The 17,071-nt window shown below is 55.7% G+C and overlaps 1 protein-coding gene across 1 annotated transcript in view; it reads right to left on the bottom strand.

Annotated features, from left to right (window-relative positions):
• LAPTM4B (lysosomal protein transmembrane 4 beta) overlaps positions 1 to 3,371 on the bottom strand; it is a 60,590-nt gene extending 57,219 nt beyond the window's left edge. The window contains exon 1 of the mRNA XM_064154745.1: positions 3,199 to 3,371. Within this exon, the coding sequence (XP_064010815.1) occupies positions 3,199 to 3,294 (96 nt within the window). The 5' untranslated portion in view covers positions 3,295 to 3,371. The remainder of the gene's footprint in view (positions 1 to 3,198) is intronic.
• Positions 3,372 to 17,071: the final 13,700 nt, after the last annotated feature.

Raw genomic sequence — 17,071 nt, 5'->3', positions numbered from 1 at the left:
TGGAGGTGAGGAGAAAGTTCTTCCCTGAGAGAGTCATTGGACACTGGAATGGGCTGCCCGGGGAGGTGGTGGAGTCGCCGTCCCTGGAGCTGTTCAAGGCAGGACTGGACGTGGCACTTGGTGCCATGGTCTGGCCTTGAGCTCTGTGCTAAAGGGTTGGACTTGATGATCTGTGAGGTCTCTTCCAACCCTGATGATACTGGGATACTGTGATGTGATCTTTGATCTTCTGTGCTGCAAAACCTCCCTGGGCAACCTGTGCCAGTGTCTCACCATCCTCACTGCAAACAACTTCTCCCTAACATCCACTTTCCATCTCCCCTCTGACACTTCAAACCCATTCCTCCTCCTCCTGGCATTCCCAGACCTTGTCAATAGTCCCTCCCCAGCCCTCCTGCAGCCCCCTGCAGATCCTGCAAGGCCACTCCAAGGGCTCCTCCAAGCCTTCTCCTCTCCAGCCTGCACAGCCCCAACTCTCTCAGCCTGGCCTCACAGCAGAGCTGCTGCAGCCCTCTCAGCATCTTGGTGGCCTCCTCTGCACTGCCTCCAACACTTCCCTGTGCTGCTTGTGCTGGGGGCTCCAGACCTGCCCCCAGGGCTGCAGGTGGGGTGTGAGGAGAGCAAAGCCAAGGGGCACAATCCCCTCCCTTGCCCTGTGCCCACACTGCTCTGGCTGCAGCCCAGCACAGGCTTGTGTCTGGGCTGCACTCACCCTGCAGGCTCCTGTGGAGCTTTGCATCAGCCCAGACCCCCAGGAAAAAAAAAAGTTCTGGACAAAAAAGAGGTTTGGATTCTCAGACACAATTTGTGGCTCCCTTCTTGTCATGGTCTACTTTGCCCAAATATCCATCACCAGTACTGTGTTAGCTCACACAGCCCAACCTAGCACCCAGCCCTGCCCAACCAACCAGACCATGGCACTAAGTGCCCCAGCCAGGCTTGGCTTCAACACCTCCAGCCACAGCCACTCCACCACCTCCCTGGGCAGCCCATTCCAATGCCAATCACTCTCTCTGCCAGCAACTTCCTCCTCACATCCAGCCTGAACCTGTCCTGGCACAGCTCCAGGCTGTGTCCCCTTCTTCTGTTGCTGCTTGCCTGGCAGCAGAGCCCAACCCCACCTGGCTACAGCCTCCCTGCAGGCAGCTGCAGGCAGCAATCAGCTCTGCCCTGAGCCTCCTCTGCTGCAGGCTGCACCCCCCCAGCTCCCTCAGCCTCTCCTCACAGGGCTCTGCTCCAGGACCCTCCCCAGCCTTGCTGCCCTTCTCCAAGCACCTTCCAGCACCTCAGCATCTCTCTGCAATGGAGGAGCCCAGAACTGGACACAGCACTCCAGGGGTGGCCTGAGCAGTGCTGAGCACAGGGGCACAAGAACCTCCCTTGTCCTGCTGCCCACACTGCTCCTGAGCCAGCCCAGGATGCCATTGGCTCTGCTGCCCACCTGGGCACTGCTGCCTCCTCTTCAGCTCCTCTCTCCCAGCACCCCCAGCTCCCTCTCTGCCTGCCTGCTCTCAGCCACTCTTTTCCCCAGCCTCTAGCACTGCTTGAGACTTCCTTCTTCCTCAAACATCTTCAGGTTCACTGAACAGCTCAAATATCTGCACCCCTGCCTTTGTGGAGCCAATGTGAAAAAGCTTCATCCAGCTGAAGGCAAAAGAAATAATAAGCACCCTGGAAGGGAGAATATATACATACATATATATATATATATATATATAAAATGCTTTCAGGTCACATTAAATCTAAGTGGAACTTGATGGCATCCAGGCAGAGAGGCATCTTCTTCAGTGCTGTCACTATTCCAGATACCACAGGCCATGCATATTGCCTTCAGCTGGCTTTTATGAAGGCAGGAGCAAGAGGCAGTTCAACTAATGCAGCCTTTCCTCGGTGCTGAAGCACAAATCTGAGAGGACAGAGAGGGGTTTAGACCATGTCTAGGACATCAACGGCAGCCCAGCCTCTTCGTGGCACTGACGGAGCTTATTCCCTGAGCTGTCCTAGAAGGGAGGCCACCCCTGCTTGTTTCACTTCCTTCTGAAGGGGATTTCAGCAGCGAGCAAGTAAGCCTGGCTCTAATCTGCTGCCCGCTGCAGCCCTTTGCAGAGCGATGCTTGGCAAGCGGCTCCGCGGGGTCCTGCCGTCAGACAGAGGCTGAGCTCTCACCCCCAGAAGGCTGAGGAGGCTGAGAATTACATCTCCCTAACCCAAAAGCGACGGAACCAGCCCTATGTATCCTCGTCTGACACGGTTGCAAAGCCTGCGACCGCGGCGAGGGCGGCTCTGGGCAAGCCTCTTTTCCTGCAGTGCTACCCAAGGGATTGAGAAGAGACTGGCAGGAGAGGAGCCGAGGGCTTAGTAACATCCCTCCCCCTCCCCCAGGCTGGCTCCTGGCTGAGTTACCAGGTGTGGAGGAGCAACCTCCGGGGCTGGCGGCAGCCCACCGAAGCTGCGCCTCTAGGCTCAGTGCCTCACTCACATCCTGTCATCCCCACGGAGAAGCCTTTCTGGCACCCGACAGCAGCTCTCCGGGAGCCTGCAGCCCTCTGCCAGGCAGAGCGAGCGACTACTGACAACCAACCACCTAACCACCGAGCAGCAGCAGCAGCCACAGGAGCACCCACCCGGCTCCTCCGCCAAGAAGCAGCAGCAGCAGCCGGAGAGGACGAAAGGAGACTTCCAGCGCAGCAGGGCCAGGGGCCGGGAGCCTCGCTGGAGCAAAGCATTCCGCGCTGCAGGCAGCCCCCGGCCCCCGGCGCTCTGCTCTCAAGCGCGGCGCAAACCTCCTCACGCCCCAAGGACCTTCGCTGATGGCATTTTCGTCCCTCAAACTGCTTGTCGCTCACGGCCTTGCTGCCTTTGCCCTGCATTTCTTACCCCCGCTCCCCCACCCCCCCCTTAACCACGGCCGGGAACCATTCCCGAGCTTCGGCAGAGGCTGAATGGCAGCCGTCGCTCTGCGGGGGGCAAGCTGCGGGTCAGCAGCGGGGCCGGCCGGGGCCGCTCGGCACTGGGCTGCCGCCAGCAGGACTCTTGGGAGCGGCACCTCTGCAGTACGCCTCGGCTGCTGCTGCTGCTGCTGCTGCTGCTGCGGGCACCCCCTGCGCGGAGCCCGGGCTGCTCCTGCGGCCCCTTCCGATCGCCGCAGGGCGGAAAGCCTCCCGGGGCGGCGGCTGGGGACAGCCGAGGGGCTCTTACCAGGTACCAGACGCCGAGGATGATGGTGCCGGTGCGGACATGGCAGCAGAGGCAGCAGCTGTTGGAGTAGAATCGCGTCCAGGGAGGGCTCAGCATCTCCGCAGCTGCTCCGCGCTCCGCGCCGCTCCGCGCTTCTGGCCGCGCCGCTCCGCGGGGGCGGGACCGGGGCCGAGGCCGCCCCTGCGGCGGGCGGGACCGAGTGCGGAGGGACCCAGTCCCTGGCGGCGGGGGGCGGGGGTGAAGTCACCGCCGGTTCCCGCGGCGGAAGCTGCACCGCTGCGGGCCGCGATGCTGCCCTCGCCCCGTCACGGCCAGCGGGCACCGACAGCCCCCAGGAGCCCGAAGGATCCCGCAGATCGCCGGCAAAATGCGAGGCTGAGGGAATGCAGCGAGCTGCCAGCCTGGCCTGGCTGTCCCCGGCGTGTGGCAGGTGATCATAGATAGCATCATAGTCTCAGCCAGGCTGGCAGGGAGCTCCAAGCTCAGCCAGCCCAACCTAGCACCCAGCCCTGCCCAACCAACCAGACCATGGCACTAAGTGCCCCAGCCAGCCTTGGCTGCAACACCTCCAGCCACGGCCACTCCACCACCTCCCTGGGCAGCCCATTCCAATGCCAATCACTCTCTCTGCCACCAACTTCCTCCTCACATCGAGCCTAGACCTGCCCTGGCACAGCTCCAGGCTGTGTCCCCTTCTTCTGTTGCTGCTTGCCTGGCAGCAGAGCCCAACCCCACCTGGCTACAGCCTCCCTGCAGGCAGCTGCAGGCAGCAATGAGCTCTGCCCTGAGCCTCCTCTGCTGCAGGCTGCACACCCCCAGCTCCCTCAGCCTCTTCTCACAGGGCGCTCCCCAGCCTTGCTGCCCTTCTCTGGACACTTCCCAGCACCTCAATATCTCTCTTGAGCCCAGAAAGGTGCCACCCTCCTGCTGCTCCCAGGCGCCCTGCCCGAGCAGGCTGTGCCCGGAGCTGGTGTGGTGACAGCAGCCCCGTGACAGTGGTGCCCAAGCAAAGCTTGTAGCTTACCCAGCAGCTCTTGCCTGGCAAATCAGTGGGGAAAAACCCTCCCTTTCAATACAAAAGGCTTTGGCTTGGCCCCAACTCCTGAACCCATAAGCACTTTTTTCCTTTTACCAAGTGCCCATAACCCACTCCCAAAAGGAAGGGGCAGGAACAGCCTCTGCTCACTTGTGCCCTGCCACAGGACATGGGATGGGAGCTGCAGCACAGGAGGTTGCACCTCAACATGAGCAAGAACTTCTTGAGTGTAAGGGTCCCAGAGGCTGCCCAGAGAGGCTGTGGAGTCTCCTTCCCTGGAGCCTTCCCAGCCCTGTCTGGATGTGTCCCTGCGTGCCCTGTGCTGGATTCCATGATCCTGCTCTGGCAGGGGGATTGGCCTGGAGATCTCCAGAGGTGCCTTCCAACCCCTAACACCCTGTGACTCTAAATCACATGTTGTGCTTTCCAGCTTTGTGTTCAGGGATGACATTACAGTGCTGGCAAACTGAAATATCCACCCTGCCAAACCAGCCCAAAGCTCTGGGCTGCCTCACTGCTAACCTCAACAACCCTTGTCCTCTAAGACCAGACAGTCAGCAGGTTAGAAACTCAACCCTTGCACACACACCCTGTAAGTGTGCCTCAGGAGGGTTATCTGACCAAGCACCCGAGTGTTTCCAAGTAAATGGGATGAGAGATAAAGGTGGACACAGAGATAAGAACTGATAGGCAAGGGACAATGGAGACAATGCCAAAGACCCAAATGCCTCTGGTTACTCATTGAAGGGCTCCACTGAAGAATTCCAGGCCCAGCTTTAGAGAAGACCACCTGGATTGGATTGATAAAACAGGCAAACAAGAGGAACGTGAGGACTTGGGATGTTTGAGGTGCCACATCCAGCTGGCAGCTGTCACTAGTGGTGTCCCTCAGGGATCAGTGCTGGGCCCCATCCTCTTTAACATCTTCATAGATGATCTGGATGAGGACATGGAGTCAGTCATCAGCAAGTGTGCAGATGACACCAAGCTGGGGGCAGATGTGGCTGGGTTGGAGGGCAGAAGGGCTCTGCAGCAGGACCTTGACCGCCTGGACAGATGGGCAGAGTCCAATGGGATGGGGTTCAATAGCTCCAAGTGCAGGGTGCTGCACTTTGGCCACAACAACCCCATGCAGAGATACAGGCTGGGGTCAGAGTGGCTGAGAGCAGCCAGACAGAGAGGGATCTGGGGGTGCTGACTGATACCCACCTGAACATGAGCCAGCAGTGTGCCCAGGTGGCCAGGAGAGCCAGTGGCATCCTGGCCTGCATCAGGAATGGTGTGGCCAGCAGGAGCAGGGAGGTCATTCTGCCCCTGTACTCTGCACTGGTTAGACCACACCTTGAGTGCTGTGTTCAGTTCTGGGCCCCCCAGTTTAGGAGGGACATTGAGATGCTTGAGCGTGTCCAGAGAAGGGCAACGAGGCTGGGGAGAGGCCTTGAGCACAGCCCTACGAGGAGAGGCTGAGGGAGCTGGGATTGGTTAGCCTGGAGAAGAGGAGGCTCAGGGCAGACCTTATTGCTGTCTACAACTACCTGAGGGGTGGTTGTGGCCAGGAGGAGGTTGCTCTCTTCTCTCAGGTGGCCAGCACCAGAACAAGAGGACACAGCCTCAGGCTGTGCCAGGGGAGATTTAGGCTGGAGGTGAGGAGAAAGTTCTTCCCTGAGAGAGTCATTGGGCACTGGAATGGGCTGCCCGGGGAGGTGGTGGAGTCGCCGTCCCTGGAGCTGTTCAAGGCAGGACTGGACGTGGCACTTGGTGCCATGGTCTGGCCTTGAGCTCTGTGCTAAAGGGTTGGACTTGATGATCTGTGAGGTCTCTTCCAGCCTTGGTGATACTGTGATACTGTGGTACTGTGATCTGCAGCACTTAGAAAGGAATGACTGGAGGAATGGGCTCAGGAAGGAAATAAGTGGGGGTCAGACAGAAAAGGTTATGCAAGAGGTCACTTTTCTGGCTGAGGTTGCCTCATCAAGCCTTGTTCCTCATCACCTTCTCTTCTTAAGCAACTTTTCTTAGCTGCCTCACCCCTCCACCCAGTGTGTGTGGGCTGCAAGGAGTAGGTGGCAGCTATGGGGAGAGCAGCATGGCTTAGGCAAGTGAGAGGCTCAGAAGGGGCAGCTGGGGTGGGAGCAGGGGTCACAGTCTGAGTGCCTGGGGCTGGCTGCTGGGAGGGTGAGAGCTGGTGTCTGCCCCAAACTATGTGTGTTTTCCTCTTGCAAACTTCAGGCTGGACCATCCCATCTGTACTTAGGTCTCCTGTGAGTCCCACATGCAGGAGACACAGCTGAAAGCAGCACCTTGTGTGGCCATCTGTGTAGACATCTCTAGCAGTGCCCTGTGTCCTCAAGGGGGGGAAGGCAGCAGCAATTCATCTGACCTCCATCAGCCGGGGGTGGGCACAAGCTGGGCTCTGGCTGCCAGGCAGAAGGATTCCCAGGCTCTGGAGCTGCTGCACGCAGAAGCTGCTTAGAATCATAGACTCAAGCAGGCTGGCAGAGAGCTCCAAGCTCAGCCAGCCCAACCTAGCACCCAGCCCTGCCCAACCAACCAGACCATGGCACTAAGTGCCCCAGCCAGGCTTGGCTTCAACACCTCCAGCCACAGCCACTCCACCACCTCCCTGGGCAGCCCATTCCAATGCCAATCACTCTCTCTGCCAGAAACTTCCTAACAACATCCAGCCTAGACCTGCCCTGGCACAGCTGGAGGCTCTGTCCCCTTCTTCTGTTGCTGCTTGCCTGGCAGCAGAGCCCAACCCCACCTGGCTACAGCCTCCCTGCAGGCAGCTGCAGGCAGCAATCAGCTCTGCCCTGAGCCTCCTCTGCTGCAGGCTGCACACCCCCAGCTCCCTCAGCCTCTCCTCACAGGGCTCTGCTCCAGGCCCCTCCCCAGCCTTGCTGCCCTTCTCCAAACACCTTCCAGCACCTCAGCATCTCTCTGCAATGGAGGAGCCCAGAACTGGACACAGCACTCAAGGTGTGGCCTGAGCAGTGCTGAGCACAGGGGCACAAGAACCTCCCTTGTCCTGCTGCCCACACTGCTCCTGAGCCAGCCCAGGATGCCATTGGCTCTGCTGCCCACCTGGGCACTGCTGCCTCCTCTTCAGCTCCTCTCTCCCAGCACCCCCAGGGCCCTTTCTTCCTTAAGGCATTTGGTCATGATTTGCCTTACAGAAGACAATGATTCTAACCTCTTAGGCAACTGATAACTACACCTTTCCTTTCAGGGTGCTAAACTGCATTTGCCACTCTAGCTCCACGAGCACAGTTTCATGGTTCTGTTTTCCAAGTGATGGTTTGAAAAGAAAGAAAAAAAAAACCCCCACAGCTAAAAGATACCAAAAAAACCCATCAATGCCTTGCCCTGATAAACCAGAAAGAAACCCACAGCAGCTCAAATGTTCTGCAAAATAAACCTCCCCCACCTGCCTCCTTCCCTTGCCCCTTCTCTGACTTCACAGAACCTCAGCAAGGTGCAGCCCCTCAGCATCACCCAGCCCAGCCATGAACTCTGTTCTGCAAGGTGCACCCTAAACCACAGCCCTAAGCACTGCATCCAGACCACCTGCAAGCACCTCCAGGCCTGGGACTCCACCACCTCCCTGGGCAGCTCATCCCAGTGCCTGACCACTTTTGCTGGGAAAGCATTTTCCTACTGCCCAGTCCAAACCTACCCAGTGGCAGCTTGAGGCCATTCTCCCTTGTTCCATCACTAATTACCCATGGGAAGAGACCAGCAGCAGCCTCTCCACAACTCCTTTCAGGTAGCTGCAGACAGCAATGAGGTCTCCTCTCAGCCTTCTCTGTTTCAAACTACCCATCCCCAGCTCCTTCAGTCTCTCCTCATCAGATCTATTCTCCAGGCCCTTCCCCAGCTTCCCTGCCCTCCTCTGCACTGGCTCCAGCACCTCCACACCTCTCTTGTATTGAGATGCCCCAAACTGAACACAACCCTCGAGGTGTGACCTCACCAGAGCAGAGTCCAAGGGCACAATCACCTCCCTGCTGCTGCTGGACACAGCATTTCTAATCCCAGCCAGGATGCCAGTGGCTTTCTTGCCTACCTGGGCACTGCTGGCTCAAGTTGATCCCAGCTCCTTCAGTCTCCCTTCATCAGATGGATTCTCCAGGCCCTTCCCCAGCTCCCTTGCCCTTCTCTGCACTCACTTGCCCTCTGCATTAGCTAAAAGCCTCTCAGTTTCTCTGTGACCAGACAGGACCCCCAGGGAGGCTTGGTGAACTCTGCCATGCCCTGAGATGCAGCTGCTCCTTTTTCTTGGTTCTTGAGTTTCTTTCCCATGCTAGATTCACAGCTTCACTTGACCATTTTGGCTGAGAAGAGCCCATCTGTGCTGCACTCACCAGAAACCATGGAAACAGGTTAGGTGATGAGCTGATTATTTGCCTGACAGCACATTTACAACTGGGTCACAGGTACTGGATGTCTTTCTTCACCATCAGACACAACCTCTGCTGCCCACAGACTGGATTACCCTTGGAGAGGTACCCACTCCAGTGTCTCCTTCTAGAAGCAGAGGTCCTGCCATGGCCCCAGCAGTGCCTTCTTCCACTTCAGAGCTGTCTCTCTTCTGTCTCCCTTTCCCCTCTCCTGTTCTTCCCTGAGCATGTTTGCACAGGGTTGCCACAGCCTTCCCCCAGTCAGGTTTTACACTGGAGCCAGAGTCAATCCCTTCTGGAGCCAGCCCTGACCATAAAGAACACAATCTGCAGTTAGTCAACCTGTCAAAATCCTGCCTTCCAGGTGGATGGCTCCAGAATCATTAGGGACAATCAATTCTAAAGCTCAATTCAGGAGGGACAGGGATCTGCTGGAGAGAGTCCAACAGAGGGCTGCAAGGATGCTGAGGGGCCTGGAGACCTGCCTGAGAGCCCTGGGGCTGCTTAGTCTGCAGAGGAGAAGGCTGAGAGGGGATCTGGGCAATGTCTATCAAGAGCTGAGGGCTGGGGGTCAGGGAGGAAGGGACAGGGACAGGCTCTGCTCACTTGTGCCCTGGCACAGGACAAGGGGCAAGGGATGGAAACTGCAGCACAGGAAGCTGCAGCTCAGCATGAGGAAGAACTTCTTGAGTGTAAGGGTCCCAGAGCCCTGGCACAGGCTGCCCAGAGAGGCTGTGGAGTCTCCTTCTGTGGAGCCTTTCCAGCCCTGTCTGGATGTGTTCCTGTGTGACCTGTGCTGCATTCTCTGCTCCTGCTCTGGCAAGAAGTGGGGATGGGGTGGGTTGGGTATTGGACTAGGAAGATCTCTTTGGGTCCCTCCCAACCCCTGACATCCTCTGAACCTGTGACAATTAACCACTGTCTTATCTGTTGCCACAATAATCCTTCCTGCCAAGCTGACAGCCTGAACAAAAGGAAAGTGGAACACTGCAGGTTCTCCTCCAACTGGCTGACAGAAGCAGTTAGTGGAAGCACCAACACCTGAAAGCCACAGCAACAAAACTCTCTTCATGAACAGTTTAGAGGAACATACTCCAGGATGCAGTGCTCCAGGTGGGGTCTCAGCAGAGCAGAGCAGAGGGGCAGAATCCCCTCTCTGGCCCTGCTGGCCACACTGCTGCTGCTGCAGCCCAGGCTCTGCTTGCTCTCTGGGCTGCAAGTGCACACTGCTGGCTCCTGTTGAGCTTCTCATCCAGCAGCACCCCCAAGACCCAGAGGAAGGGGACACAGCCTCAAGTTGTGCCAGGGCAGGTCTAGGCTGGATGTGAGGAGGAAGTTGTTGGCAGAGAGAGTGATTGGCATTGGAATGGGCTGCCCAGGGAGGTGGTGGAGTGGCCGTGGCTGGAGGTGTTGCAGCCAAGCCTGGCTGGGGCACTGAGTGCCATGGTCTGGTTGGTTGGGCAGGGCTGGGTGCTAGGTTGGGCTGGCTGAGCTTGGAGCTCTCTGCCAACCTGCCTGGTTCTGTGATTCTATGTGTTTGCCCACCTCTCTCTGTTGCTGCCATGCCAGGCTGTGAAACCCTTCCATCACATATCTCTGCCACAATCCATGAGCACTTATTACACTCCAAGCTAGTACAAACTAAAATTCACACAGATCACAGAGCCACAGAATGTTAGAGGTTGGAAAGGACCTCCAGAATTCATCCACTCTAACCTTCCTGAAGCAGCATATTCTGCACAGGAATGCATCCAGATGGCTTTGAAAGGCTCCAGAGAAGGAGACTCCACAACCTCTCTGGGCAGCCTGCTCCAGGCTTCTGCCACCCTCACTGTAAAGAAGTTTCTCCTGATGCTGAGGTGAAACCTCCTCTGTTCCAGTTTGTGTCCATTGCTCCTTGTCTTACTGCTGGGCACCACCAAAAAGAGCTTGGCCCAGATCTGCTCCACCTGTTCCTGCAGTGCTTGGCAGCTCACAGCCTTTGCTGATGGTCAGAGGAGTCACTGCCAGCTTGGAGCAGTCTTCTCCCCCTACTTTTCTAAGCAGACATCTCCCACAGGATGCTTTTGGACTCTACAGTTGATTTTTCTCTTAATCTTTCTATTTGCTTTCCTTTTTCCCCCTCTCCTTTCCCCTCTGCTCTCTGAGTGCCTCGTAGCAGCCTCCTCCTGCTGTGCTGCCATTGCACTTCCCCAGCCCAGCAGTGTGTGGCAGCTCAGATTCACAGGTGGCATTGGGTTGGAAAGAAGCCTCAAAGGGCATCTTGTGCAACCCCCCTGTGCTCAGCAGGGACACCTCCAACTGCAGCAGGCTGCAGAGGGACACAGCCAGTCTGATCTTCAAAGCCTCCAGCCATGGGGCCTCAGCCACAGCCCTGGGCAGCCTGTGCCAGGATTTCACCCCTCTCACTGTGCACAGCTTCCTCCTGATGTCCAACCTAACCCTGCCCTGCTCCAGTTTGAATCATTACAGAAACAGTCACTAAGTCTGTTGGTGGCTGCTAAGAACAAGTGTGCAGATGACACCAAGCTGGGGGCAGATGTGGCTGGGTTGGAGGGCAGAAGGGCTCTGCAGCAGGACCTTGACCACCTGGACAGATGGGCAGAGTCCAAGGGGATGGGGTTCAATAGCTCCAAGTGCAGGGTGCTGCACTTTGGCCACAACAACCCCATGCAGAGATACAGGCTGGGGTCAGAGTGGCTGAGAGCAGCCAGACAGAGAGGGATCTGGGGGTGCTGATTGATACCTGCCTGAACATGAGCCAGCAGTGTGCCCAGGTGGCCAAGAGAGCCAGTGGCATCCTGGCCTGCATCAGGAATGGTGTGGCCAGCAGGAGCAGGGAGGTCATTCTGTCCCTGGACTCTGCACTGGTTAGACCACACCTTGAGTGCTGTGTTCAGTTCTGGGCCCCCCAGTTTAGGAGGGACATTGAGATGCTTGAGTGTGTCCAGAGAAGGGCAACGAGGCTGGGGAGAGGCCTTGAGCACAGCCCTACGAGGAGAGGCTGAGGGAGCTGGGATTGGTTAGCCTGGAGAAGAGGAGGCTCAGGGCAGACCTTATTGCTGTCTGCAACTACCTGAGGGGAGGTTGTGGCCAGGAGGAGGTTGCTCTCTTCTCTCAGGTGGCCAGCACCAGAACGAGAGGACACAGCCTCAGGCTGTGCCAGGGGAGATTTAGGCTGGAGGTGAGGAGAAAGTTCTTCCCTGAGAGAGTCATTGGACACTGGAATGGGCTGCCCGGGGAGGTGGTGGAGTCGCCGTCCCTGGAGCTGTTCAAGGCAGGACTGGACGTGGCACTTGGTGCCATGGTCTGGCCTTGAGCTCTGTGCTGAAGGGTTGGACTTGATGATCTGTGAGGTCTCTTCCAACCCTGATGATACTGGGATACTGTGAACTGGCAGTGAGAGTCACACTCCTGAAACGCTGCAAAGAAGCTCCTCGGTTGGCAGCAGGCTGCACGACTCTCATGACTTTGACTCTCATCCCTGCAGCCTGTGACTATAAAACAGCACAGTATCGATTTGCCAGCTCAGGTCTACCAAGTGCTGAGCACCCCTGAGCCCACTCCAGGAAAGCACTTAAAGGCATTTCACTGCTCTTACTGCTGCAAAGTGTTGGATGCTCAGGTCAGACCTGAGTGATGCTGTTCTTGCTTAGCAGAAAGGCAGCTTTATTGCTTTGTCTTTGCTTCCCTTGCAGGCACAGCTCAAGGCACAGCTTTGCTTCCTAGCTACATAGGCAAGGATGGGCAAGGACACAGTGCAGCCAAGTGAAACAAGCTGTGACAGCACTCTGAACACTGCTCCACTGCCACAGAGTCACAGACCTCGAGGGGCTGGAAGGGACCTCCAGACATCATCCAGTCCAACCCCCCTGCCACAGCAGCATCACCCAGGGCAGGGCACACAGGAACACATCCAGGTGGGGTTGGAAAGGCTCCAGAGAAGGAGACTCCACAGCTTCTCTGGGCAGCCTGCTCCAGGGCTCTGCCACTACCTCAGGGAAAAAGTTTTTCTTCTGTTCTTGTTGCAGCTCCTCTGCCGCAGCTGGCACCCAGTGCCCCTTGTGCTGCCCTTGGCCAGCCCTGAGGAGAGCCTCAGAGAAAAGGGAGGGGAGGAAAAGGGGAAAGGAGGAAAAGGGGGGAGGGCAAATGGGAAAGGAGAAAAGGGGGAGAAGGAAAAGGGAAAGGAGAAAAGGGAGGGAGGAAAAGAGGAAAGAAGGGAGGGGGAGGAAAAGAGGAAAGAAGGGAGGGGGAGGAAAAGGAAAAGGAGAAAAGGGGGGGGGAAGAAAAGAGGAAAGGAGAAAAGGGAGGGGAGGCAATGGGGAAAGAAGAAAAGGAGGGGGAGGGCAAATGGGAAAGGATAAAAGAAGGGGAGGAAAAGGGAAACGAGAAAAGGGGGGGAAGAAAAGAGGAAAGGAGAAAAGGGAGGGGAGGCAATGGGGAAAGAAGAAAAGGAGGGGGAGGGTAAAGGGGAAAGGACAAAAGGAGGGGAGGAAAAGGGAAAGGAGAAAAGGGGGGAAGGAAAAGAGGAAAGGGCAAAAGGGAGGGGAGGCAATGGGGAAAGGATAAAATGAGGGGAGGAAAAGGGAAAGGAGAAAAGGGGGGAAAGAAGGAAAGGAAAAAGGGGGGAAAGGAAAGGAGAAAGGGAGGGGAAAGGAAAGGAGAGAGGGGGAGGAAGGATGGAAAGGAGAAAGGAGGAGGAAGGAAGGAAAGGAGAAGGGGGGGGGGGAGGAGGAAAGGAGAAAGGAGAAGGAAGAAAGGAAAGGAGAACAGGAAAAAAAAAAGACAAAAGGGCAAAAACTGAGAAAAGGGGGGGAGGAAAAGAGGGAAAACAAAGGAAAAGAGAAAAAAAAACCCAACCCAACATTAAAAAATAGAGAAAAGGCAAAAAGAGAACTCCCCCCGGAATCCATCTGGGACACCGGAGGCTCTTGCCCTGGCGCTTCCCTTCCCCGCAGGTACCGAAGCTCGGCTCGGCTCTGCAAGCCGCAGCTGCTGCAGCGCTGGGAGCAGGACCCGGCGGCAGGCTGCTGGGCTGGGCAGCTGCTGGGCGCTCGCTCAGCTCTCAGCCATGCGAAGGAAGCAACTTTCCCTTCCTATGTCACTGGCAGCACACTCGGAGCGCAGGCACTGTGCTGCTGCTGAACAGGCTGTGCGCTGGCACCACCCAGCTGTGCAGGAGCAGCTCATCAGCAGGGAGGGGTCCTATGTCCTTACCCCCCCCAGAATGAGAAGCTATTCAAGAGCTACAGCTTTACTAACCCAGAAGCATCACCGATTTTTCCCTTCGGGAGAGGAACCTGAGCAGGGAGAGCCCCTGGGGTGACCCCTTCCTGGCATAACATCTTTTGTGCCAGGACACAACGCACAGACTGGAAGCACGTTCAGGACACACAGGCATCATGGCAGAGCTCAGTCCAAAGGGAGCTCTTTCCACACCCTCTGAAGACAAGTAACATGGGAACATTTATTTCCAAGCAAAGGACTCTGCAGGCTTTGCTAACACTTTGCTTCTCCTCCTGGAGAAGCTGGACTGCAGGTCTCAGTTTAGCTCACAGCACAGGTGCCAGTCTCAGGCATTCCTCCCTTCCAAGTGACCAAATCCATACTAGCACTACACTGACACTGCTGTTAGCAAAGCCCTTTAGGGTCACATCCTCCTGCCACACTGAGGGGCAACCCAGAGAGCAAGCAGAGCCTGGGCTGCAGCAGCAGAAGTGTGGCCAGCAGGGCCAGGGAGGGGATTCTGCCCCTCTGCTCTGCTCTGCTGAGACCCCACCTGGAGCACTGCATCCAGCTCTGGAGCCCCTGGGACAAGAGGGCTGTGGAGATGCTGGAGAGTGTTCAGAACAGGGCCAGGAGGATGCTCAGAGGCTGCAGCAGCTCTGCTGTGAGCACAGACTGAAAGAGTTGGGGCTGTGCAGGCTGGAGCAGAGGAGGCTCCCAGGGGACCTTCTTGTGGCCTTCCAGCATCTGAAGGGGGCTGCAAAAAAGCTGGGAAGGGACTTTTGAGGCTGTGAGGGAGTGTCAGGAGTGGGGGGAATGGAGCAAAGGTGGAGGTGGTGAGAGTGAGGCTGGAGGTGAGGAGGAAGTTGTTGGGCAGGAGAGTGGTGAGAGGCTGGACTGGGTTGCCCAGGGAGGGGGTTGAGGCCCCATGGCTGGAGGTGTTTGAGGCCAGGCTGGCTGAGGCTGTGTGCAGCCTGCTCTAGGGTAGGGTGTCCCTGGGCATGGCAGGGGGGTTGGCACTGGCTGCTCCTTGTGCTCCCTTCCAGCCCTGACTGATTCTATGATTGTTTTGATTTCTAATTCTCCCCTTTCCCCTGCAGCTGCTTGGAATATGGATGCAAGGATTAATACCTCTGACCAGAATTCCACTTCTTTCTCTTCATTTGGATTGACTCCTGGAGTTTCTGGTAGGTATGCCTCTCCAAAGAGCTTTCTGCACTCTTCTTCTCCACTGGCTGGAGAGAGGTTTGCCAGTTTTTATTAGCATGCATCTTGTTATTCTTTGGTAATAGTACTGCTAACTGGAGAGAGATGGAAGACAGCCTAGACAGCTCTTCTCCTAAGCTGAGATTTTGCAGGGAAGGAGGTGTTCTGAATTGCCAATCGAGGTGATGTCTGTGATTGTAAACCTGCACCACTGAGTACTCAGCTATCAGACAAGCGCTCCAGGAGCAGGCTGCACTCAGAGCACAATTAAAGCCAGCTCCTTGCATTTGTTATTCTCACCTTGCAAGCTGCTGTCCAGGACCGTCAGCGCAGGAGGCTGTTGCTCAGTACCATGAGTTACAGCTGGTAACAGTCCTGCTTGTGCCACAAAAAACCAACCACAAGTCAAGCATCTCAGGGAAAATCTTGTCTCCTCTTGACCTGAATTTAACTCCCATCCTTGTCCCCAGAGGTTTGGGAAAGCTATTTACAGCGTTCGTGGCAGAGCAAGCACCTTCCAGACACAATCTGCCACTTTGAGACCATGAAATCATCACCACAGTGCCTGGAAAGGATAAGGAATCCTCAACACCCTTTGCAAGACCAGTTTGGAGCAGGAAATGGTCTTTATTTTACAACTGCTATACTTGCATGGGCTTTGTGTGTGTGTCCCCCTATATATAAAAACACTAAGTCTTGTCCAGAAGTCTTAGACACATTCTGCATACTACAGGTTAAGGCAGTAAAAAAAAGGTGTTCCTGATAACTGATCTTGGCAATGCCACTTAAAGCTGTCTGAAGCCACTTCAGCTCTCCAGCAGGTCTTTGAAATGCTAAATCATTTGGGTGAGAACAGCAGCAACAACAACTTCATCACTTGGCTTCCTTCGGGTTTAGGAACAGAGACCAGAACAGAACTGGGGATGGGAGAAATGCAGTTTGCTTGCTTCAGATTGAGGAAGAGAGAGCAGAACAGAACTGAGGATGGGGAAAAAGCAGTTTGCTTGCTTCACATTGAAGAAGAGAGAGCAGAACAGAACTGGGGATGGGAAAATGCAGTTTGCTTGCTTCAGATTGAGGAAGAGAGAGCAGAACAGAACTGGGGATGGGAAAATGCAGTTTGCTTGCTTCAGATTGAGGAAGAGAGAGCAGAACAGAACTGGGGATGGGGAAAATGCAGTTTGCTTGCTTCAGATTGAGGAAGAGAGAACAGAACAGAACTGGGGATGGGGAAAAATGCAGTTTGCTTGTTTCTGATTGAGGAAGAGAGAGCAGAACAGAACTGGGGATGGGGAAAAATGCAGTTTGCTTGTTTCTGATTGAGGAAGAGAGAGCAGAACAGAACTGGGGATGGGGAAAATGCAGTTTGCTTGCTTCAGATTGAGGAAGAGAGAACAGAACAGAACTGGGGATGGGGAAAAAGCAGTTTGCTCGTTTCTGATTGAGGAAGAGAGAGCAGAACAGAACTGGGGATGGGAAAATGCAGTTTGCTTGATTTCAGATTGAGGAAGAGAGAACAGAACAGAACTGGGGATGGGGAAAAAGCAGTTTGCTTGCTTCAGATTGAGAAAGAGAGAACAGAACAGAACTGGGGATGGGGAAATGCAGTTTGCTTGCTTCAGATTGAGGAAGAGAGAGCAGAACAGAAGTGGGGATGGGAAAATGCAGTTTGCTTGCTTCAGATTGAGGAAGAGAGAAGAGAACAGAAGTGGGGATGGGAAAAAGCAGTTTGCTTGCTTCAGATTGAGGAAGAGAGAGCAGAACAGAACTGGGGATGGGAAAAAGCAGTTTGCTTGCTTCAGATTGAGGAAGAGAGAGCAGAATAGAACTGGGGATGGGAAAATGCAGTTTGCTTGCTTCAGATTGAGGAAGAGAGAGCAGAACAGAACTGGGGATGGGAAAAAGCAGTTTGCTTGCTTCAGATTGAGGAAGAGAGAGCAGAATAGAACTGGGGATGGGAAAAAGCAGTTTGCTTGCTTCAGATTGAGGAAGAGAGAGCAGAACA

The sequence above is a fragment of the Pogoniulus pusillus genome, chromosome 14 (assembly GCF_015220805.1).
Source record: "Pogoniulus pusillus isolate bPogPus1 chromosome 14, bPogPus1.pri, whole genome shotgun sequence".
Classification (NCBI taxonomy): domain Eukaryota; kingdom Metazoa; phylum Chordata; class Aves; order Piciformes; family Lybiidae; genus Pogoniulus; species Pogoniulus pusillus.
Note: the sequence above shows the minus strand (reverse complement) of the source record. Positions and strands in the feature narration are given on the sequence as shown.